This window comes from Lithobates pipiens, unplaced genomic scaffold (genome assembly GCF_037356315.1).
Source record: "Lithobates pipiens isolate NorthernLeopardFrog02 unplaced genomic scaffold, aLitPip1_a1.2 Scaffold_16, whole genome shotgun sequence".
Lineage (NCBI taxonomy): Eukaryota > Metazoa > Chordata > Amphibia > Anura > Ranidae > Lithobates > Lithobates pipiens.
In genome coordinates this window covers 588,757,243-588,779,341 of record NW_027507748.1, presented here as the reverse complement: position 1 = coordinate 588,779,341, position 22,099 = coordinate 588,757,243, and the positions used below count along the sequence as shown (strand labels likewise).

At 47.2% G+C, this 22,099-nt stretch overlaps 1 protein-coding gene across 1 annotated transcript in view; it reads left to right on the top strand.

The window, feature by feature from the left end:
• Positions 1 to 594: 594 nt before the first annotated feature.
• LOC143983796 (sterol O-acyltransferase 2-like) overlaps positions 595 to 22,099 on the top strand; it is a 433,796-nt gene continuing 412,291 nt past the window's right edge. Inside the window, exon 1 of the mRNA XM_077483886.1 lies at positions 595 to 777. Within this exon, the coding sequence (XP_077340012.1) occupies positions 699 to 777 (79 nt within the window). The 5' untranslated portion in view covers positions 595 to 698. The remainder of the gene's footprint in view (positions 778 to 22,099) is intronic.

Here is a 22,099-nt window from a genome sequence, read left to right as displayed (position 1 = left end):
AAAAACAAGTAAAAAACATCAAAAACAGAAATAAATCTGTAGCAGAATACAAATTGGCTTAAATTGATGAAGAAATTAGATTTTTTCATATTTTTATTTGATGTGTTTTATAGCAGAAAGTTAAAAATATTATTTTTTTTGTTATTCTTTTAATTGTCTGTCTTTTTATGTTTGTAGCGCAAAAAAATTTAAACTGCAGAGGTGATCAAATACCACCAGAAGAAAACTCTATTCGTAGAAAAAAAAAAAGGATGACAATTTTGTTTGGGTACAACATCGAACGACCGCGCAATTGTCAGTTAAAATAACGCAGTGTCATATAGCAAAAAAATGGCCTGATGATTAAGGGGGTAAAACCTTCCGGGGCTGAAGTGGTTACGTTTGTCTACCAGGTTACAGGGTAGAAAGTGAAATATCAGATTAGATTGGGATTGGAAGGTCTGAATAACACATAAGTGCTAGTTTTTCTTGCCATCAGATCATTTGGATAGGTGGCTCAAAGTTCCCTTTAATTCCACAGGTTATTGGATTCTGTGTTGACATCAGCATTAAGCTTGGCAGAACTCTTGATCATTTGGGGGAAGGGAGGAAGGAGAATAAATAAAGGAAATAGGAAGCTTGATATCCTTTCACTGAGTGAAACGGAGCTCAGAGCATCTCTTCTACTTTGTAAATATAAATATTTGTAGTAAAACACCATGGAGGACTCATCAGACTCCACAGTAAGGAACAGGAATAGTGACCACACCAAGGACCAAACCTGCGCAGAACAAAATGGTAATTACTTCTCGTTTTTAGGTCTGTTTGATATATACACAATATGATTTAGGAATGCTATGCTGTCAACAGTGCTTTTTATACATATAATAATTTTCAAAATTACCTGCACATTCAGCTTGGTTCACACTAGTGCTGATGCATAATCATGTGTTTTTCAGTGTGTTTTTGTAGTGCATTTTCATGCTTCATTCGATGGAGACTAATAGTTAAACACAAAACCCTGCCAAAAATGCATGTAAATGCATTTTCATGTGGTCCAGTTAAAGTCTAAAGTGCAAAAAACACACTATGCTGTACCAAAAGAAGCACTTGCACCATTCCGAAAATTTCACTACACCGTTATTTTATTGATGTGAACAGGCACCATAGAAAATAATGCGATTTCCATTGTTCTGCATTGCAACACAACAGCAAATGCAGGAGAAATTGCATACTTGTATTTACAGTATAATGTGCTACAAAATAATACATGGTTTCCAACATGTCATAATATTCCCCAGGGACATAGCTCTCCGCTGTTGTACCTATGATAGTTACAAACATTTCTGTCTTGAAGGACTGAAGTGCATTCATATCATATAAATGCATGTTTTCTTTTGCTGGAAAATCTCTGCACTTCCTGCAAAATGATTCTTCTTTCAGTTAGAAAAAGGATGAAGCTATACCCCACAAGATAGAGATTTGCCCGCTGGGCTTGGTGAATGCTCTTGCCCCTTCGAGGGCAGTTCATACACTACTAGGATTGCTTCTCTTCAATGCCAGGAAACTCATCATACTCAAGAGGAGAGCTCCCATGTCTGCCATTACTCTGAATGCATGGAAATCATTAGTCAATCTTGCAGTACCCTTATATAAAGAAACGTACTCTAGTAGAGGATGTCCACTAAAGTTTAAAAAGGTCTGGAACATACGGCTAGAGTCTGAAATTACAACTGTAGAACAAGAAGACCCTGTAGGTATATCAGTCTGATCTGATTTACATATAAGATGATGGTTCCTCTGGTTGTCCCCCAGAGTGTGCATTCTGGCTAACCATGCACCTATAGCTGCCCACTTATTGGGAGACGCCTGTCGTATATCACATATATATGTTAATTGTTACACTTATCCTGTCATTTTTAGCAGCAAGCTAAAGGGTTGTTTCGTTGTTTAACTTGTTTAACTGGTTTAGGCCAGTAGTTAAAAGGGTTGTAAAGGTAAACATTTTTTCACCTTAATGCATTCTATTTTTTCACCTTAATGCATAAAATGCATTAAGGTGAAAAAACATCTGACAATGCCTGCCCACACAACCCCCCCGTTTTACTTACCTGACCCCTCAAAAAGTCCCATGCTCTCCTCCGACATCCTCTTCGCCACTCAGCCTTGTCATTGATTGGCTAGAGTGGATGGATTGAAAGCAGCGCAGCCATTGGCTCACGCCATTGTGTGCTCGCATGACGTGAGAAGTACTTGTGGGGGAAAGCCGAGACAGCCGACGAGGGACCCCAGAAGACCAGGTTCGGGGCCACTCTGTGCAAAACGAGCTGCACAGTGGAGGTAAGTATAACATGTTTGTTATTTTTAAAAAAAAATCCCTTTACAATCCCTTTTAATGTATGATATGCCTTGCCTAATGTTTTATGCACTTCAATTCGGGGAATGCCCAGAGGCTCTGTTATGTTACCTTTCTTTTTCTAAAATAAATAAAAAGTATAAAAAAAAAAAGGATGAAGGGTATTAACCATGCAGGAGCTGCTTCAGTCCACTGAGTGAGTCACACAATAAAAATAAAAAATAAAAAGCAATGGATGTGATGTCCACAGATGAGGAGCAGATAGTTTCTTGCCTATTCTTCTTCAGCTGACATTTGCTGGTATGTGGCCGACTACACAAATTTTTAAGCTGGATTCCCAACATTGCATTTTTGCTTAATGTGTTTTCCATTAAAATCAATGGAAATGCATCAAAACACATTTCAGTGCATGTGTTGATGCCCATGAAAACATCAGTATACATAAATGTATGTTCTAAAAGAAGTCTTGTGTAGAGCTGCACAATTCTGACAGTCCTGCACCTAATATGATTTAGAGCGGTGAATGTAGTGACTGCAACTGATGGCGATGAACAAAAGAAAAGCAGTGAAAAAATTCCCCAGCACACTATAAATGCATTTTCACAATGTGTTCAAACATGTATTGACACATAGGTCAAAGCAGCCAGTGTGTTAGGGCCTCACAGGGTCCCCTTCATTCTTCAGAGTGATTCACTTCAAGGCCCTGAAATGTTGGCTGGTTTGACCTAGGTGATGTCATGTGTGCGTGTTTGAAAATGTATTTCTGGAGGACTGGGAACTTTCTTCTCTGTGTTATCATGACGTGCGTTGACATTTAATGCAAAGAATTGCAATGCATGCTGAAAGTACACAACGGTGTATGTTAACATGTGTTTTCATGTTTTGATGAACTTACTTTACTTAAAGTGGAAAATGTATTGGAGAAAATGCATAAATGTGAATTAGTTGAGAAGCCCAAGTAATATTTAATGTACCACCTGAAAATTAGGGGGCACATTATGCAAAATGTTTGCATATGCAAGCATGCTCAACTAACCAAAGACTCCCTAGCACTGCTCTAATGATTAGATTCTTAAATATACTGCAGACAGGGTATTAGCAGAGAAGTCCTCATGCCAGTTTATTAGATCCTATACTTCACGAAGACCTCTTTCACACTGAGGCGGTTTTCAGACATTTTAGCGCTAGAAATAGCGCCAGGAAATCGACTGAAAACCGCCTCCCATTCATTTCAGTGTGATTTTTACTCTGGAGGTGGTGCGCTTGTGGGACGTTAGGAAAAGTCCTGCAAGCAGCATCTTTGGGGTGGTTTGGAAGCACTGTATTTATAACTTCCAAAATGCCCTGCTAATTGAAATGATTGAGCTTTAGAAGCGCCATGAGACTGGTGCTTTTAACCTCTTTTTTCGCATTAAAATCGCCCTGCTAGTGGCCGAAAAGCTCTGCTTAAACAGCACTAAGCACCGCTAAAACAAGCGGCGCTTTAGCACTAAAGCGGCTGTGGCCCCAGTGTGAAAGGGTTCTTAAGGAAGATGCTTCGCTGCTAACAGGCAGTCAGATGATGACTGTCTGTTTTCTGGTGTATATTAAAGTATAAAACTATTGGATTGCTTACTATGGGCAGGGCCGGACTGGGAAAAAAAACAGCCCTGGAAAAAATGTCATAGTGCTACAGGCAGCCACAGCTTTGCCCAGGACAGGCAGCCTACCCTGAAATGTCCCGGTATCCCGATAGGCCAGTCCGGCCCTGACTATGGGTAATACACACATTGGTTTTTTTTTCAGCGATTGTAGAATATGTATGATCTGCTTTTTCCATAATTTTTTTCCTTTTTTTATAAATTTACTAGCTATATTTTATTCTCACTCCATTCCCACATATAGTAGTGTGTTTGTGTGCGTGTGTGTGGGAGAGACTCACTTAAGGAAAAACACTACTTATGTTATACAAAATTATGGAGTACTGTACTGTGCAAAAGTTTTAGGCAGGTTTAAAGAAATGCTGTAAATTAAGGTTTAAAATATATATATATTTTAGGTGTTTATGTTCATCCATTTACAAAATGCAAAGTGAGTGAACAGAATAAAAATCTAAATCAAATCAATATTTGATGTGACTACTCTTTGGCTTCAAACCAGCATCAAAACTTAAGCATGCACAAAGTCAGGGATATTTTTAGGATTAGAATCAGCTGTATGATTAACCAATTATACCAAGCAGGTGAAAACGATCATCAATTTCATATGTGGGCTGAAACAGAGACGACTGTGTAGGCTTACAACTTGGTGAGGAACAGCTAAACGCTGCTACTAAGTTGAGGTTGTGAAGATCGTTTCATGTCACAAGTCATACACCATGGCAAGACTGAGCACAAACACAAGGTAGCTATACAGCATTAGCAAGGTCTCTCCCACGCAAAGATTTCAAAGCAAACTGGGGAGTTTTAAAGATATGCTGTTCAAGCTCTTTTAAAGAAGCAGAAAGAAACAGGCAATGCTGAGGATCATAGACGCAATGGTTGGTCAGGGAAACTTAACAGGGTTGTACTTGCTTTGTGCAAGGGTTTTGCACAGAGCAGCCTGGTCCTCCTCTTCTGGGGTCCGGCAATGGCACTCCTCCCCTTCATCGGGTGCCCTCATGGAAAGACGCTTTTCATAGGGGGACCCGCATGGGCTCGCTCCTGTGTCACTGGATTTGATTGATAGCAGCGGGAACCAATGGCTCCTGCTGCTATCAATCTGTCTATTGAGGACAGAGACAGCAGCTAGAGCCACTGGGCTTATGCACATTGCTGGATCAAATCGGGCTCAAGTAAGAAAAAGGGGGGGGGGGGGGTTTGGGGGCAGCTGCAGCAAAGAAGGTTTTTCACCTTATAGAATGCCGGTGAATTAACCACTTTCAGACCGGACCAATTTGCTGGTCAAAGACCAGACCACTTTTTGCGATTCGGCACTGCGTCGCTTTAACTGACAATTGCGCGGTTGTGCGACGTGGCTCCCAAACAAAATTGACGTCCTTTTTTTCCCACAAATAGAGCTTTCTTTTGGTGGTATTTGATCACCCCTGCGGTTTTTATTTTTTGCGCTATAAACAAAAATAGAGCGACAATTTTGAAAAAAACGCATTATTTTTTACTTTTTGTTATAAATAGCCCCCAAAAATATATAAAAAAACATTTTTTTCCCTCAATTTAGGCCGATACGTATTCTTCTACATATTTTTGGTAAAAAAAATCGCAATAAGCGATTATTGATTGGTTTGCGCAAAAGTTATAGCGTTTACAAAATAGGGATAGTTTTATAGCATTTTTATTAATAATTTTTTATTATTTATTTTTTTACTAGTAATGGCGGCGATCTGCGATTTTTATTGTGACTGCGACATTGTCGGGGACCCATCGGACATTTTTGACACATTTTTGGGACCATTGTCATTTATACAGTAATCACTGCTATATAAATGCAGTGATTCCTGTGTAAATGACACTGGCAGTGAAAGGGTTAACCTGTGGGTGGCAGTGTAGGGGTTAAGTGTTCCTAGGGGTGTGTTACTAACTGTGGGGGGGTTGGGCTCTTATTTAGTGTACACTGATCTCTGCTCCAATCACATGGAGCAGAGATCAGCGTCACTAGTTGCTAGGCAGAATGAGAAAATGTTGTTTATACAGCATTTCCTCCATTCCGCCGCTCCGTGAGACGATCGCGGGGATGCCCGCGGCGATCGAGTCCGCGGGTCCCGCGACCGGACTCACGGAGGTCCCGACCAGCGCGGGAGCGCGCCGCCGGCGGCGCGCTCCCGATGGCACGGCGGCAACGAATATTGGACGTACATGTACGCCAATATGCCTGCCCGTGCCATGCTGTCGACGTACATCGTCGTGCGCTGGTCGGGAAGTGGTTAAGGTGAAAAAAACTTGAGACTTTACAATCACTTCAATGCAGCAGATGAAAGACACATCATGCTTACTTCCCTTCAACATCAGAAGATGTCCAGCAGTGCCATTAGCACATAAATGGCAGAAACCAGTGGGACCCAGGTACACTCATCTACTGTTTGGAAAAGTCAGGCCATAAGTGGTCTTCATTGAAGAATTGTGGCCTAAAAGCCATGCCTCTGTTGGGGAAGCAAGGCTAAGTGACTCAACTATGAACAAAACCATAGGAACTAGGGTGCAGAAAAATGTCAGCAGGTGCTTCGGACCGATTAGTCAAAATTTTAAATATTTGGTTGTGGCAATTTGTTTGCCAAAGGGCAGGAGAATAGTACAATAATCAGTGTCTGTAGGCAACAGTAAAGCATGGAGGAGGTTCTTTGCAAGTTTGGGGCTTTTATTCTGCAAATGGAGGTGGAGATTTGGTCAGGATCAATGGAGTCCTCAATGCTGAAAAATACAGGCAGATACGTATTCATCATGCCATATCATTAGGGAGGCATGTGATTGGTCCAAATATTATTCTGCAGCAGCACAAAACCCCCAAACATACAGCCAATGTAATTAAGAACTATCCAGTGTAAAGAAGAACAAGGAGTCCTGGAAGTGATTGTTTGGCTCCCACAGATCCCAGATCTCATCTCCAGGATTACATGAAGAGATGGTAGATTTGAGGCAGCCTACATCCACAGAAGATCTGTGGTTAGTTCTCCAAGGAACAACCTACTTGCTGAGTTCCATCAAACATTGTGTGCTTGTGTACCTAGAAGAACTTTTGCTGTTTTGAACGTAGAATAAAGGGTGGTCACTTCAATTATTGCTTTGATTTAGTTTTCTCTTCTGTTCATTTACTTTCTATTGTGTTAATCAATTAAAATAAACTAACACTTCTATGTCTGAAAGCATTTTAAATTTTTAAACAGTAGTGAACATAATGTTTTTTTTTCTGTAAATACTTGATACCTGGCTGCTAATAAATCACTTTTGCAAAAGGAGCAATTAGTGGCCAGCCTGCCCATACACACAATATACCGTAACTGTGGTCAAAAATAGCCAAAACAAAACCTCAAAACAATATAATGATGATCTCAAATAGACTTGAGACCATAGAAAAGTGCTTTGAAAACGCATTGACACTGGAAACAAGTACTAGTAAAAAATAAAAATTTATTTTTCTCAAGTCATCTTCCAGGACGGCACACCTGAGAGATGAGAGGCTCCTCCCTACAGGAAACACAATCAATCGACAGCTGTTTTAAGTCCCCACCCTTCCCCTTGATCCTCAGTTTTTGATTGTGTTTCTCCCTACACAGCGAAACTGTTTGTTTTTTTCCAAATGACCCGAAGCCTGGGGCTGGTGGTCTCCCCCTGGGAGCCGGACCACAAGCCTGGGAAGCCTCTGGGTCTGGTAGGATATTCTTGTCCTTCCTGGGGGGTTCCCCTATCTTTTCCTCAGGGCGGGCAGCAGAAATTGGAAGAGCCCCCCTGAGAGCTGAAGGACCCTGGGTACAGTGGTGTACCCAGAACTTCAGGGGCCATTATCCTGTCTCCCCCCTCCTTACCTGTACAGGTGGCTGTTCAGACGGGGGTGCTGGCCATCGGTTCTTTCCAGGGGGCTTGTCCCCGACTCCTGGGTCCCCGGTAGCTCGCGTGGGCTGCCGGAGAGGGCGTGGCAACAAGCACCCGCGTCATTTTCAAACTTCGGGAAAATGGCAGCGGCGTTCTTACCCAGGAGGGAAGGCTGAGAGTCAGTAGGAGCAGGCGCCCACATCCTCCTTTCTCTAGAGCGAGGAGGCACCAGTTTACTACGGTGGATGTCTGCCTTAACCACCTCAGATATGAAGATGGGAATGAGGAATGGAAGGCATTGCCCCCCCCCCCCCCATGTATATAGACTGACTTCCCTATGGGGACAGCAGTTGGGGGGGGGGGAGCACTTTGGCGGCTATCCTCCTTGCGTGTGGACCATAAGGATGGAAAAGCAAGCCCGCTGGCTGTGGCAAAAAGAGGAAGACGACAACGGTGAGTACTTTACTTTCCTTTTGCCGTGGGAATTTAGCTGCAAAATCCCCAATTCCAGCCAGAGGGTTCCTGGGCATTTGAGATCTCACCTGGGGTCTGGATTCAAATAGCCCTTAAGCTTCTGCTAAAAACACCAGCCGCAGCTCCCTCTTACATCAGAGAAGCTGTATGGTGGACAGGTGGTGCAGAGGAACGAGTGTGCCTAAACCACTTCAGATGAGAAAGAGGTAGGTAGGCCATTGCTCCCCCTTCCCCGTGTATATACTGACTGGTGCAGTGCAGAACCTGGGGTCGGGATACAAATAGCGCAGACGCCACTGCTAAAACCACCAGCCACAGCTCCCTCTTACAGCAGAGACACTGTGGTTATCGCAGCAGTAGGTTGCCAGCCTCTCCCTACATGCCCAGTTGTGGTACATTTAGTAGGGATGAATATAGCGTACAGAGGGGACCTGGTAGATACAAAGTTACTTACAGGCCAGGTATACCACTGAACAGGTTATTAATTGGGCAGTGGTTGGTGGATTCAGAAGCTCCCCTGGTCAGCAGGTGCACTAGGTTACCGGCCCTATTAGCCCAGCTGCTAGGAATCTGAAGTTGCTTCACAATGTTTAAAAGCTGACCTAACATTCAAGGATGGGCAGAGACCAAGCTACTGTGTGGCACAGTAGGGGTTCCCTTGTCACAGATCCTCCTTTTGGGGGTTGCCTGCTATAGTTAACTTTCATAAGCTCCAACCTCCCACTCCACCTTTACACTGTGTTTATATTATAGTGTAGGAGGTAAGAAGAAACTTTTTTTTTTTTTTTTTTTTTTATTGGTTTGGGCTACAATCCACGCAGTGGCAGATCTAAAGGCGATTCACCATAGATCGCTCCCTACATCCTTTTAATTGAGGATTTTCTGTGCAAACCTATGCAAGAGCTACATAATTAATTGTTTGAAGCCTGCAAATAGCTATTTACCTCCCAGGCTAAACTGGTAACCACCTCTTCTAGAGAGGTCTTAAATTGGTCTCTAGGGCTGGGCTCATTGAGACTTTAGTTGCTAATCAGCACCACCTGGATATGTGCTGGCTAGCGTTTGCTCAGTCTATGGAGGTAAGGTAGGACAACAACTACTACTAATAGTAGGGTGTCCAACCATTTTAGGATCTGTTCCTTCTCTGGTGGTGAAGGTTTAGTATCTACAGCCCAGGCTATGCCTATGAAATAAATTGCCTGTTGGTTATTTCATAAAGGGATAGACCATGACTCCTCATTGGCTGCACACCAGTAGACCTCAGTAGTGAAGGTTTGTGCTTGCTGGGATGTTTCTGTGGCACAGCAGAAATACACATTGAGATTTGTGACATCTCTGCTTATAAGGGCTATATTGCTGTACATCAGAAATGCACTGCACTGAAGCTTGTTTGCTGTCCTTTATATACTAAAGGTACTGCTTTGTTTGGCTACAGATCAGAAGAATACAACAGTGAAGGTGGTCTGTACTTTCTGGTTTTGTGTTGCACAGCAGAAATGCACATCATTGTGTCTGGTGACATCTCTGCTCATAATGGTTATATTGCTGCACATCAGACATACACAAGATTGAGGTCTGTCTGTGGGGCTTTGTGTCCTGTTTTACTGCCTTGTTGGTTACTTATCAGAAAGGCAGCAGTGAAGTCTGATGGTCCTGATTTGCAGGGCGCTGTGCTGATTCAGACAGTGCTATTAACAGCAATGGCTGCCGAGTTTAAACATGCGATTTGACATGTTGAGTCGCATGACAAATCATTTCAATATGGATGTGCTATCTCTATTCATAGTGTTTTATTGTTGCACATCAGATTTGTACAGCATTAAGGTCTGTGAGGTTTTGTGTCCTGTATTACTGCCTTATCAGAAAGGCAGCAGTGAAAATTGATGGTTCGAATTTGTTGGGCTACTTAGTAGAAATACAAATTGAACCCCTGCCAGGTGTAGTACATATACTGCCTTTGGTAATCCATGTAGCACCACAAAGTGGTGTTGTGCTGATTTTAGCCATGCGATTTGACATGTTGAGTCGCAAGGCCAAATCGCTTCAATATGCATGTGCTATCTCTATTCAGAATTGTTATATTGTTGCACATCAGACATATACAAGATTGAAGGTTGTCTGTCCTTTTATGTCTTGCATATTCTGCCTTATTGGCTGCATATCAGGACACAGCAGTGAAGGTTGCTTGTCTTTTTCTGATTTTGTTTTTGCTGCTCAGCTGAGAGACACATTGAGGATGGTGGCCTCTCTGCTCAGTATTGGTATATTACTACACATCAGACATACACAAAGATTGAATGTTTGTGTCCTGTATGTCCTATATTTACTGCCTTATCGTTTGTATATCAGGCTAAGCAGTGTTTCTCATGGATCTACCTTTCTGCATCTTAGGGATACACAGCAGGGGTTTGTTGGCTGCAATCCTCCAGGGAGTCACAGCATTGGGGACCCCTTACTTGTTCGACCTGAAAATTGCTATTTGTTTTTTTTTTTTCCCTGCGACCTGTGTAATCTTGAGGTCTGTGGATCCAGGAATCAGGGACTGCTGGTGTCGCACAGACACAAATGGTACCCATTGGAAGCCATAGTATATGACTTCTCATGCGTCTTGCAGTCCCAAGTCGCAGGTTGGGTCGCACGGGTGTGGGAACCCTAAACTTATCTGTCCCTTCTGATTGAGGTTTTGCTACACAGCAGGAATACTCATCATGGCGTTATTGTTTTATTTTGCAGCAGACCAGAAAGATTGCAGCTGTAAAGGCTGTCTGTCTTTTTCCTCAGTGTCTGCTTTTATGTTGTTGCACAGCAGAAATACTCAAGATTGAAGCTGGCTGGTGCTTTCTGTTTCAGAAAAACACAATGCTGCAGGTTGCTCGTGTCCTTTCTCAGTGTTGGTTCTATCTGAACTACACTACAGAAGTGCATGACAGAAAGGATTGTCTTGTGTTCCATATTTTTCCCTGTGGCATAGCAGAAATGCACAACACGGGAGTTGGTGTTCATATTAATCTTATAACTGTGGTGGTTTGTCAGAAATACACAACATAGAAGTTTGGGTCTTTCTGTCTTTATAGCCTTGTTTTGCTGTACATAGGTAAAGCACAACAGTAAAGGGGGTTCCTGTCCTTTCCGTATTTATATATCAGTTATGACCTAGCTAGCTGCACTAAAGAAATACGCAGCATTTAGGGTTTGCTTGAGTCTTAATGTTTTTACGTCTTGGCAGCACATCAGAAAACCAGACTATGAGGACTGTTTGCCTACGTTGAGGTTCAGATTTGGGTCTCTTCCCATATTTGATATATTGGTTTAGCTAGTCACACTCAGGCACACAACATTGTTGTCTATGCTTGTGTCCTTTCTGTCTAAATCTATTGTGCCGTGCCCACAATCTATGATCATTTTATTTGTGATATTAATAATGCATGTATCACCTTTTTGTATTTCAGCCTTCTTTTCCATGGAGGGGCCAGGAGTTCGGGCTGCCGCTGCCACATGTCAGAAAACCTTGACCACTTGCATTCAGGGATGCCAGAACCATTTCCTAGGGTTGAAGCCCTGTAGGGTTATGGGACACTGGAGGAAGGGGATAATGAATCGCCCTGTTTAGTAAGAACTTGGAGAGTTCTGTTCAGAGGAGTATTAGGGCCTGAGGATGAAGTATAAAGATGTATACCCGATCGAATAGGTTTCGGCTTGGTGCATGGCCTTCATTTTGCCCTTTTAGCAAAACTAGACATAGCAATATGGGTAGTCTACTCCTGCTAGGGACTTTAATCTCCTGAAGAAGGCTCTCAGGCGTAAGTAAGGACATAGATTGGGCATGCCTTAAACCCAGGGTTCAAGCTTCTGTTAATCTATTTCCCTTAAGTAGGCTTCCCTTTAGTCTTTTGCTGACATAAAGATAAAAAGGAAGCAGTTTTATTTCCCTCAACAGGATAGTGTTAAGACAGGCCCTCTTATTGATTAATGTAGTGTCCTTGTCTTACACAGGTCTCTTATTTATCTTTTTAGTGGTTCTAAGTAGCACCTACAGGCATAATAGGCCATGGTTGTTAGATGTGTGAGATAGGTAACATTGCTAACCTACAAGTTTAACATGTTTTCTGATTCCATTTTTAAGAGCCCATTTCACCTAGATACTGCATCTGAAGCGGAAAAGGCAGGAACATCTGTGGAGCAGACCTGCAGATCAGCCGCATGATCCAGCTAACATGCCTTCATCAAGCATATGAGCGTATGGAGTGGAGGTAAAGCTCACTGCAGAGCCAAGGTTCGCCAAGAGGGTTTTGCAGTGGCCCCACCCTAAGGTAGGCCTGAGGTACTTGTTTATCCTCTCAGGTGTGCCGTCCTGGAAGATGACTTGAGAAAAGTACCAGTTACTTACCGGTAACTGTCTTTCTGGGAAATCTTCCAGGACGGCAGGCCTACTTCCCGCCCGTTGGAGGAGGGAAAATTCTAGAACACTAGAAGGTGAGTACCTATGAGGAATGATTTCCCTTGTGAACCTGGTTCAGGAGTTACTTCTCTACAAACTGAGGATCAAGGGGAAGGGTGGGGACTTAAAACAGCTGTCGATTGATTGTGTTTCCTGTAGGGAGGAGCCTCTCATCTCTCAGGTGTGCCGTCCTGGAAGATTTCCCAGAAAGACAGTTACCGGTAAGTAACTGGTACTTTTTCCTAAAGTTAAAAATATGCTATAAATATGGCTTCATTAACAAACCATAGAAGTAGTTAAAGATACCCACCACTATACATCCGCAGTAAAGAAAACATTGTCTAGGCCAGTGTTTCTCAACTTCAGTCCTCAAGGTCATGTTTTCAGGTTTTCCCTCAGATGAAACGGCTCTGGCAATTACTAAGGCATGAAACTGATCAAATCACCTGTGCAAAATAATTGAAATCCTGAAAACATGACCTGTTGGGGCGCCTTGAGGACTGGAGTTAAGAAACATTCGTCTAGGCAAGGATGGGTTTAAAAAACAACCAACATGGAACACATCCTAATTATAAATAAATGGTCAAGCATCCAGGTGGCTACTAAGATGCCCCTCAATTACATCCATCGGAAGATGATGTGATATGCATCAATAAACCAAATGTCATAGCTAAACATAATTCATGCAGTATAAATGTGTACATACACACTACAAATGTAGATGTAAAATGTATGAATGTAGCATGAAAAATTATGAAGATGCAATAATCTATGGGAGCCACAGTCCTTGAATTATCCTTTGTAATACACTTCACAGATATGTCATCCAATATGGATGTTGAAGGAGATTCATCTCTACAATTGTATTTGTATAACACTCTGTGGTTGCTTACTTAGTTGATAAGTAGAGCAGCAAGCGGTAAACATGCAGGAGGGAGATAAGCTGGACTATAGTACCATACACTCAGATTCATATGAGAGGAAATGGAAAAACTCTTGTATGGGGTATTGTCCAAGCTTCAGGCTAACCCAACACCCGTTATCCATACCCATCTGAAATAATACTACCAGACACCTTGTTTGGGATTTTAAATGGCCATAGCAGCCTTTTATTAACCAAAACATAACATCAAAAACATTTTAAATCATTAAACCTACTAATAGTCAGATAACATACACTGCCGAGGGTTTTTGAAGGCACCATAGACATTACTCCCTGTATCCGGCACCACCTTGCCACCTACCCGGCCCCTAGCCATGACTTACGCCAGCACAGGGACAATAATTGTGGCAAAATCAACCAGCCGGTACAGCCACCCCTTACTTCTGCCCTCCTTAGGGCAGGTCCACTTGCTTCAGTGATGGGCCCAGCCCATCTTTTCCAAATCCATTTTACCATCCCCCGCTTTCAAAAACCCTAAGGCCGCGTACACACGGGCGGACTGTTCGCCCAACCTTGTCCGCTGAACAGTGTTTGGGCGGACAGTCCGCTCGTGTGTGGGCTTTCAGCGGACAGTTTCAGCGGACAGTTGGACGGACAAAGTCTTTCGGAAATTCCGAAAAACTGTCCGCTGAAACTGTGTTTGAGCGAACAGTCCGCCCGTGTGGGCCTGTCCGCTGTACTTTCGAAATGAGCGGACTGTTCCCGCTCGGAAAGTCCGCCCATTTCGAGCGCGTGTACAGGTAGGCGGGGCCCGCGAAGGAGACGTCGCGGGCTCCGCCGCCTGGAATGGGCTTAAAGGGGAACCCCAACGCCGAAAAAAATCGGCGTGGGGGTTCCCCCAAAGTCCACACCAGACCCTTGTCCGAGCACGCTACCCGGCCGGCCAGGAAAGGGGGGCGAGCGAGCGCGCCCCCCCTCCTGAGCCGTACCAGGCCACGTGCCCTCAACATGGGGGGTGCCTTGGGGAAGGGGGGGCCGCGCGGCCCCCCCACCCCAAAGCACCTTGTCCCCATGTTGATGAGGACAAGGGCCTCTTCCCGACAACCCTGGCCGTTGGTTGTCGGGGTCTGCGGGCGGGGGGCTTATTGGAATCCGGGAGCCCCCTTTAAGAAGGGGGCCCCCGGATACCGGCCCCCCACCCTATGTGAATGAGTATGGGGTACAATGTACCCCTACCCATTCACCTGTGAAATAAAGTACAAAAAAAAACACAACACAGGGAAAAAATATTTTATTGCACAGCTCCGGGGGTCTTCCGTCTTCGGGGGTCTTCTCGCCGGACTCCTCCGCTATGTGTGTAGCTCTTTTACTAGCGAAGGAGTCCGGCTTTCTTCCTCCCCGCCGCCGGCCTCTTCTCCCGACTTCGGGGGTCTTGTCCCCCTCTTCGGTTCTTCTGCCGGGCCACCGCGCCTTCTTCTAGCTCTTTTACAGGCGGTGGCCCGGTCTTCTGTCGCCGCTGTCGTCGTCGCCGCCGCCGCCGCCGCCTTCCGTTCTTGTTCTTCTTCTTGTTCTTCTTCTTCTTCTCCTGGAGATGTTGACTCGACGAGCTCTCCGGCCAGAATGCCAGAGCCGCGCTGTGCGGTCACTTATATAGTGACAATGGGGCGGTGTCACATGGTATATGTCACATGGGTTGGTCACATGGTGACCCCGCCCCCTTACGATGTCATAGTCCCCATGTGACATCAACCCATGTGACCAACCCATGTGACATATACCATGTGACACCGCCCCATTGTCACTATATAAGTGACCGCACAGCGCGGCTCTGGCATTCCGGCCGGAGAGCTCGTCGAGTCAACATCTCCAGGAGAAGAAGAAGAACAACAATAAGAAGAACAAGAACGGAAGGCGGCGGCGGCGGCGGCGACGACAGCGGCGACAGAAGACCGGGCCACCGCCTGTAAAAGAGCTACAAGAAGGCGCGGTGGCCCGGCAGAAGAACCGAAGAGGGGGACAAGACCCCCGAAGTCGGGAGAAGAGGCCGGCGGCGGGGAGGAAGAAAGCCGGACTCCTCCGCTAGTAAAAGAGCTACACACAGATAGCGGAGGAGTCCGGCGAGAAGACCCCCGAAGACGGAAGACCCCCGGAGCTGTGCAATAAAATATTTTTTCCCTGTGTTGTGTTTTTTTTTGTACTTTATTTCACAGGTGAATGGGTAGGGGTACATTGTACCCCATACTCATTCACATAGGGTGGGGGGCCGGTATCCGGGGGCCCCCTTCTTAAAGGGGGCTCCCGGATTCCGATAAGCCCCCCGCCCGCAGACCCCGACAACCAACGGCCAGGGTTGTCGGGAAGAGGCCCTTGTCCTCATCAACATGGGGACAAGGTGCTTTGGGGTGGGGGGGCCGCGCGGCCCCCCCTTCCCCAAGGCACCCCCCATGTTGAGGGCACGCGGCCTGGTACGGCTCAGGAGGGGGGGCGCGCTCGCTCGCCCCCCTTTCCTGGCCGGCCGGGTAGCGTGCTCGGACAAGGGTCTGGTGTGGACTTTGGGGGAACCCCCACGCCGATTTTTTTCGGCGTTGGGGTTCCCCTTTAAGCCCATTCCAGGCGGCGGAGCCCGCGACGTCTCCTTCGCGGGCCCCGCCTACCTGTACACGCGCTCGAAATGGGCGGATTTGCCTCCTCCTTACGTGGGCGAGTCCGTTCATTTCAAAAGTTGAGCCAACTGTTTGGCAAACAGTTCGCTGAAACAGTCCGCTCGTGTGTGGGCAAGTCCGCTCATGCAAATTTTGAGCGGACTGTTTGCCGAAACTGTTTGACGAACAAGGTTGGGCAAACAGTCCGCGCGTGTGTACGCGGCCTAAGACCACCGCCAGCTGCTATGACATCAGAAACATCACAAACCAACTCCACCCTTCGACTCCCTTCAAAACGCACCCAGTACAGGGCGGGCGGGAGAACGTCACTGGATTGCTGCCTAGCTGAACTGATCCAGGGTCCCCAACACCCCACCTAGCAACCCACTAAGGACCACCCTGCCCACCCTACCACACCCTATCCTCCACCAATGACCTTCTTCTTCAAATACTCCACCTTCCTGACTACACCCTACTCTTACTGACATTTTAACCCCTTATTTCTCAGCCTTCCTGTCCAAACCCCATCATGTAGGCCCTCTACCTATGCTGCACTACGTCTCCTGGCCTATACTTGTATGGGGTATTGTCCAAGCTTCAGGCTAACCCAACACCCGTTATCCATACCCATCTGAAATAATACTACCAGACACCTTGTTTGGGATTTGAAATGGCCATAGCAGCCTTTTATTAACCAAAACATAACATCAAAAACATTTTAAATCATTAAACCTACTAATAGTCAGATAACATAAGGTTTTTGAAGGCACCATAGACATTACTCTCTGTATCCGGCACCACCTTGCCACCTACCCAGCCCCTAGCCGTGACTTACGCCAGCACAGGGACAATAATTGTGGCAAAATCAACCAGCCAGTACAGCCACCTCTTACTTCTGCCCTCCTTAGGGCAGGTCCACTTGCTTCAGTGATGGGCCCAGCCCATCTTTTCCAAATCCATTTTTACCATCCCCCGTCTTCAAAAACCCTACGACCACTGCCAAAGCCGGCTGGCGTGACACCTTACGCCTGGCCGTCCCGCCACACTGCTATGGCCCTCTGAATCCCCTCCTACAACCCCATGTCGACACCAATCGCATTCAGGTGTACCACAGCTCCTCTCAAAAAACAACCAAGGCTCCCTCTCCAGCTCCCAGTGCCTAACTGCCAGACCTCCGTTGCGAACAAAGAATTTCATCACCGCTTTGTTCATCTTTATGCGGGCCCTGTTCACCCGGTCTACCGACACTGCTAGCCTCCAGGTTGCCTTGGCCACCCTATCAGACCACACCATGACCTTATCGGGGAACATGGTCCGCAAGCGTAGCAAATCAAATTTTATGTCCCTGCATAACTCCCTTGATGCTCGCAACCCAAGGTCATTACCCCCCACATGCAGCACCAGGACATCGGGGGGGCCTATCCAACCTGGCATAACGATGAACTTCAGAGAGCACCCGTGACCACAGCATCCCAGGAACCCCGATCCAGCAAACCTTCCCCTGGTCCCTCCGGAAACCCAACTGGCGCCCGTCCGTCCTAACTTCTGCCCTCTTTGCTCCCCAGAACACGTAAGCGTGGCCCAGGATCCCCACCAAACATTCAGCACCTGCAAAAGAAAATGACAGTCCAGAACCCAGAAAGGCCCTGACATGCACAAACCAACAAAACACCAACATGAAAACGAAAAACAAACAACATGAACCAACCAACTGAACACCCCAGGGTCTCCAGACTCAAACCCAGAACCACCCACCTTACAACAATTGAGGCCGTACATAGGACCTAAAATGATGTGACTCCCATCGCCCTATGCACTTTACCAGCTCCTCCTCTACACCCCAGCGAACCGCCTCTGTGGCCGCACCAATCCGAAAAGAATGGGACGAGTAGTCCCTCGCCTCCACACCAGAAGCACGCAAGCACTTATGAAATACGGCCCCAAACTGGAATCGAGACAACGCCGACCCATCCGGATGAACCAACAGCGGCCCCGGCCCCGGCCCCCTAACACCAAACCAATGGCGCACCACCTGAACCGGACACAACAGCGAGCCCGGGACTGCAGCCAACACCACCCACTTACCTTTTCCGGTCTGATCCGTCTGGGAACGCCCAATGCGCATGGAGAGGACATCTCCCCTAAGATGCACATCTATCTCCATGCCGCCCCCCCCCCCACGTTTTGACGCACACACCAGCTAAGACAATCGGGAACAATTCCAAAAGTACCAGATTACCTGCAACTCCGCCTCCTTCCAAGACTCAGGCCAACTCCCAGCACTCCATCGTCGACCCAGAATGGCCCCGCAGTCCACCGACCCTGCGGCGTCTGTGAAAAGCTCTAAATCCCAAGCCAAGACCATTCTTTTGCTCTTTTGCTAGCGGATGAGTCCGGCTTTCTTCCTCGCCGCCGGCCTCTTCTCCCGACTTCGGGGGTCTTGTCCCCCTCTTCGGTTCTTCTGCCGGGCCACCGCGCCTTCTTCTAGCTCTTTTACAGGCGGTGGCCCGGTCTTCTGTCGCCGCCGCCGCCACCGCCGCCGCCGCCGCCTTCCGTTCTTCTTCTTCTCCTTCTTCTCCAGGAGATGTTGACTCGACGGTCTCTCCGGCCACAATGCCAGGGCCGTGCTGCGCGGCCACTTATATAGGGACAAGGGGCGGTGTCACATGGCTTTATGTCACATGGGTTGGTCACATGGGTTGATGTCACATGGGGACTATGACATCGTAAGGGGCGGGGTCACCATGTGACACCAACCCATGTGACCAACCCATGTGACATAAAGCCATGTGACACCGCCCCTTGTCCCTATATAAGTGGCCGTGCAGCACGGCCCTGGCATTGTGGCCGGAGAGAGCGTCGAGTCAACATCTCCTGGAGAAGAAGGAGAAGAAGAAGAAGAAGAACGGAAGGTGGCAGCGGCGACAGAAGACCGGGCCACCGCCTGTAAAAGAGCTATAAGAAGCGCGGTGGCCCGGCAGAAGAACTGAAGAGGGGGACAACACCCCCGAAGTCGGGAGAAGAGGCCGGCGGCGAGGAAGAAAGCCGGACTCCTCCGCTAGCAAAAGAGCTACAAGAAGATAGCGGAGGAGTCCGGCGAGAAGACCCCCAAAGACGGAAGACCCCCGGAGCTGTGCAATAAAGTATTTTATCTCGTGTGTTGTGGTTTTTTTTGTACTTTTATTTTACAGGTGAATGGGTAGGGGTACATTGTACCCCATACTCATTCACATAGGGTGGGGGACCGATATCCGGGGGCCCCCTTATTAAAGGGGGCTCCCGGATTCCGATAAGCCCCCCGCCCGCAGACCCCGACAACCAACGGGAAGAGGCCCTTGTCCTCATCAACATGGGGACAAGGTGCTTTGGGGTGGGGGTGCCGCGCGGCCCCCCTTCCCCAAGGCACCCCCCATGTTGAGGGCACGCGGCCTGGTACGGCTCAAGAGGGGGGGGGGGCGCTCGCTCGCCCCCCTTTCCTGGCCGGCCGGGTAGCGTGCTCGGACAAGGGTCTGTTGTGGACTTGGGGGGACCCCCACGCCGATTTTTTTCGGCGTTGGGGTTCCCCTTTAAGTCCATACCAGGCGGCGGGGCAAGCGACGTCTCCTTCGCGGGCCCCGCCTACCTGGAGACGCGCTCGAAATGAGCGGACTTTCCTCCGCGTGTGTGGGCGAGTCCGTTCATTTCAAAAGTAGGGCGGATAGTACGGCGGACTTAGTACGCCGTATTAGTCCGCTCAAAAAGTGCCGTGTGTGGGCAAGTAGCCCGTTCGGAAAGTCCGACGGACAGTCTAGCAGAAAGTACGCCAGACTAAGTACGTCATACAGTCTGCTCGTGTGTACGCGGCATAAGAAATTCCTCCTCACCCTCTTGCCCAGTTCTGTTTGTATGGATGTCCGAACCTCTTGGAGCTCTTGAAGGGTTTGAGAAGCTAAAGTCTGTTTGTGAGCGGTTTCTAGACCCTTGAGTTTGCGAAAAAGATTTGTGAGGTGTGATTTTTTGTCCTTCGAGATTTTGGCCGCTATTGAAATCAGCTTTCCCCTCACAACACAATTATGGGCTGCCCATTGGGTCATGTATGATGTGTATATGGTATCGTTGTCGGTAAAGTAGTCAGTCAGGCATTAGCGATGGACGAACTTCCGACTGGACGTTTCGCGAATGCGGACTGCGAACGCGGCCGATAGTTCGCAAACCGGAAAGTTTGCGGCGGGCCCCATTGACTTTAATGGGAGGCGAACTTCGCAAACCTACAGGTCAAATTTTCAGCCACAAAATAATTAATAGCTGTGCAAACATAGTCCCACCACATAGCCAACACATGTATGCGGTGAATCTGGGATCGACAACTACAAGCATTTTTTTTTTTATGGGAAATTGTTGTGACAGTTCAGGACTGTAGAGCGCATGAAGGCAATGGAGGAGAGGGGAGGTCAGGGTAGGCAAAAAAGAGGGTGCAGAAGATGATCACCAGCAGCGTGACATACATCAATGACACCTGCACTGTGATAGAGTCATCTGACACCAGCACCATGATAGAGAGCACTGACATCAGCAGCGTGGCATAAAGCACTAACACCAGCACCGTGACATACAGCACTGACAGCAGCACCGTGATAGAGAGCACTGACATCAGCAGCGTGACATAAAGCACTCACAGCAGCACCGTGATATACAGCATTGACAGCAGCACCATGATAGAGAGCACTGACATCAGCAGCGTGACATACAGCAATGACACCTGCACCGTGATAGAGTCATCTGACAACAGTACCATGATAGAGAGCACTGACATCAGCAGCGTGACATAAAGCACTAACACCAGCACCGTGATATACAGCACTGACAGCAGCACCGTGATAGAGAGCACTGACATCAGCAGCGTGACATACAGCAATGATACCTGCACCGTGATAGAGTCATCTGACAACAGCACCATGATAGAGAGCACTGACATCAGCAGCGTGACATAAAGCACTAACACCAGCACCGTGATATACAGCACTGACAGCAGCACCGTGATAGAGAGTACTGACATCAGCACCGTGACATACAGCACTGACACCTGCACCGTAAGCAGCCCCAGGAGGAAGTCAGCACAGCACAGGGATGGTGGGAGCCCCTCATAATAAGCATAGCACAGGGATGGTGGAAGCCCCTCATAATAAGCAGCCCCAGGAGGAAGTCAGCACAGCACAGGGATGGTGGGAGCTCCTCATAATGAGCATAGCACAAGGATGGTGGGAGCCCCTCATAATGAGCATAGCACAGGGATGGTGGGAGCCCCTCATAATGAGCATAGCACAGGGATGGTGGGAGCCCCTCATAATGAGCATAGCACAGGGATAGTGGGAGCTCCTCATAATAAGCAGCCCCAGGAGGATGTCAGCATAGCACAGGGATGGTGGGAGCCCCTCATAATAAGCAGCCCCAGGAGGACGTCAGCACAGCACAGGGATGGTGTGATTCCTGTGACTCAAGTGGAAGGTATGTGGTGGTGGTGGTGGTGGTGTTGTTGGTGGTAGTGTCTTTGGGGGTGCACATAGCAGAGAGAGAAGAAGAGGGTGCAGATCGAGAGGATGAGGAGGGTGCAGAAGAGTAAGGCTGAGCGAGCCACTCAACCAAGTCTGGTGCGTCCTTTAAAGTAATTGAACGCACCTTCTGCAACTTCCCACTTTGGCTCAAGCCTGTTGCTCCTGCCCTATACCAGTCCTGAAAAGAACCTTTGTGGAACTAATTGTAACAGCTACTGATTAAACTGACCCTCACTGCCTCACACACTGCTTCCTGCCTGTCCCTATATAAACTGACAAAACAGAGGCTACTGGA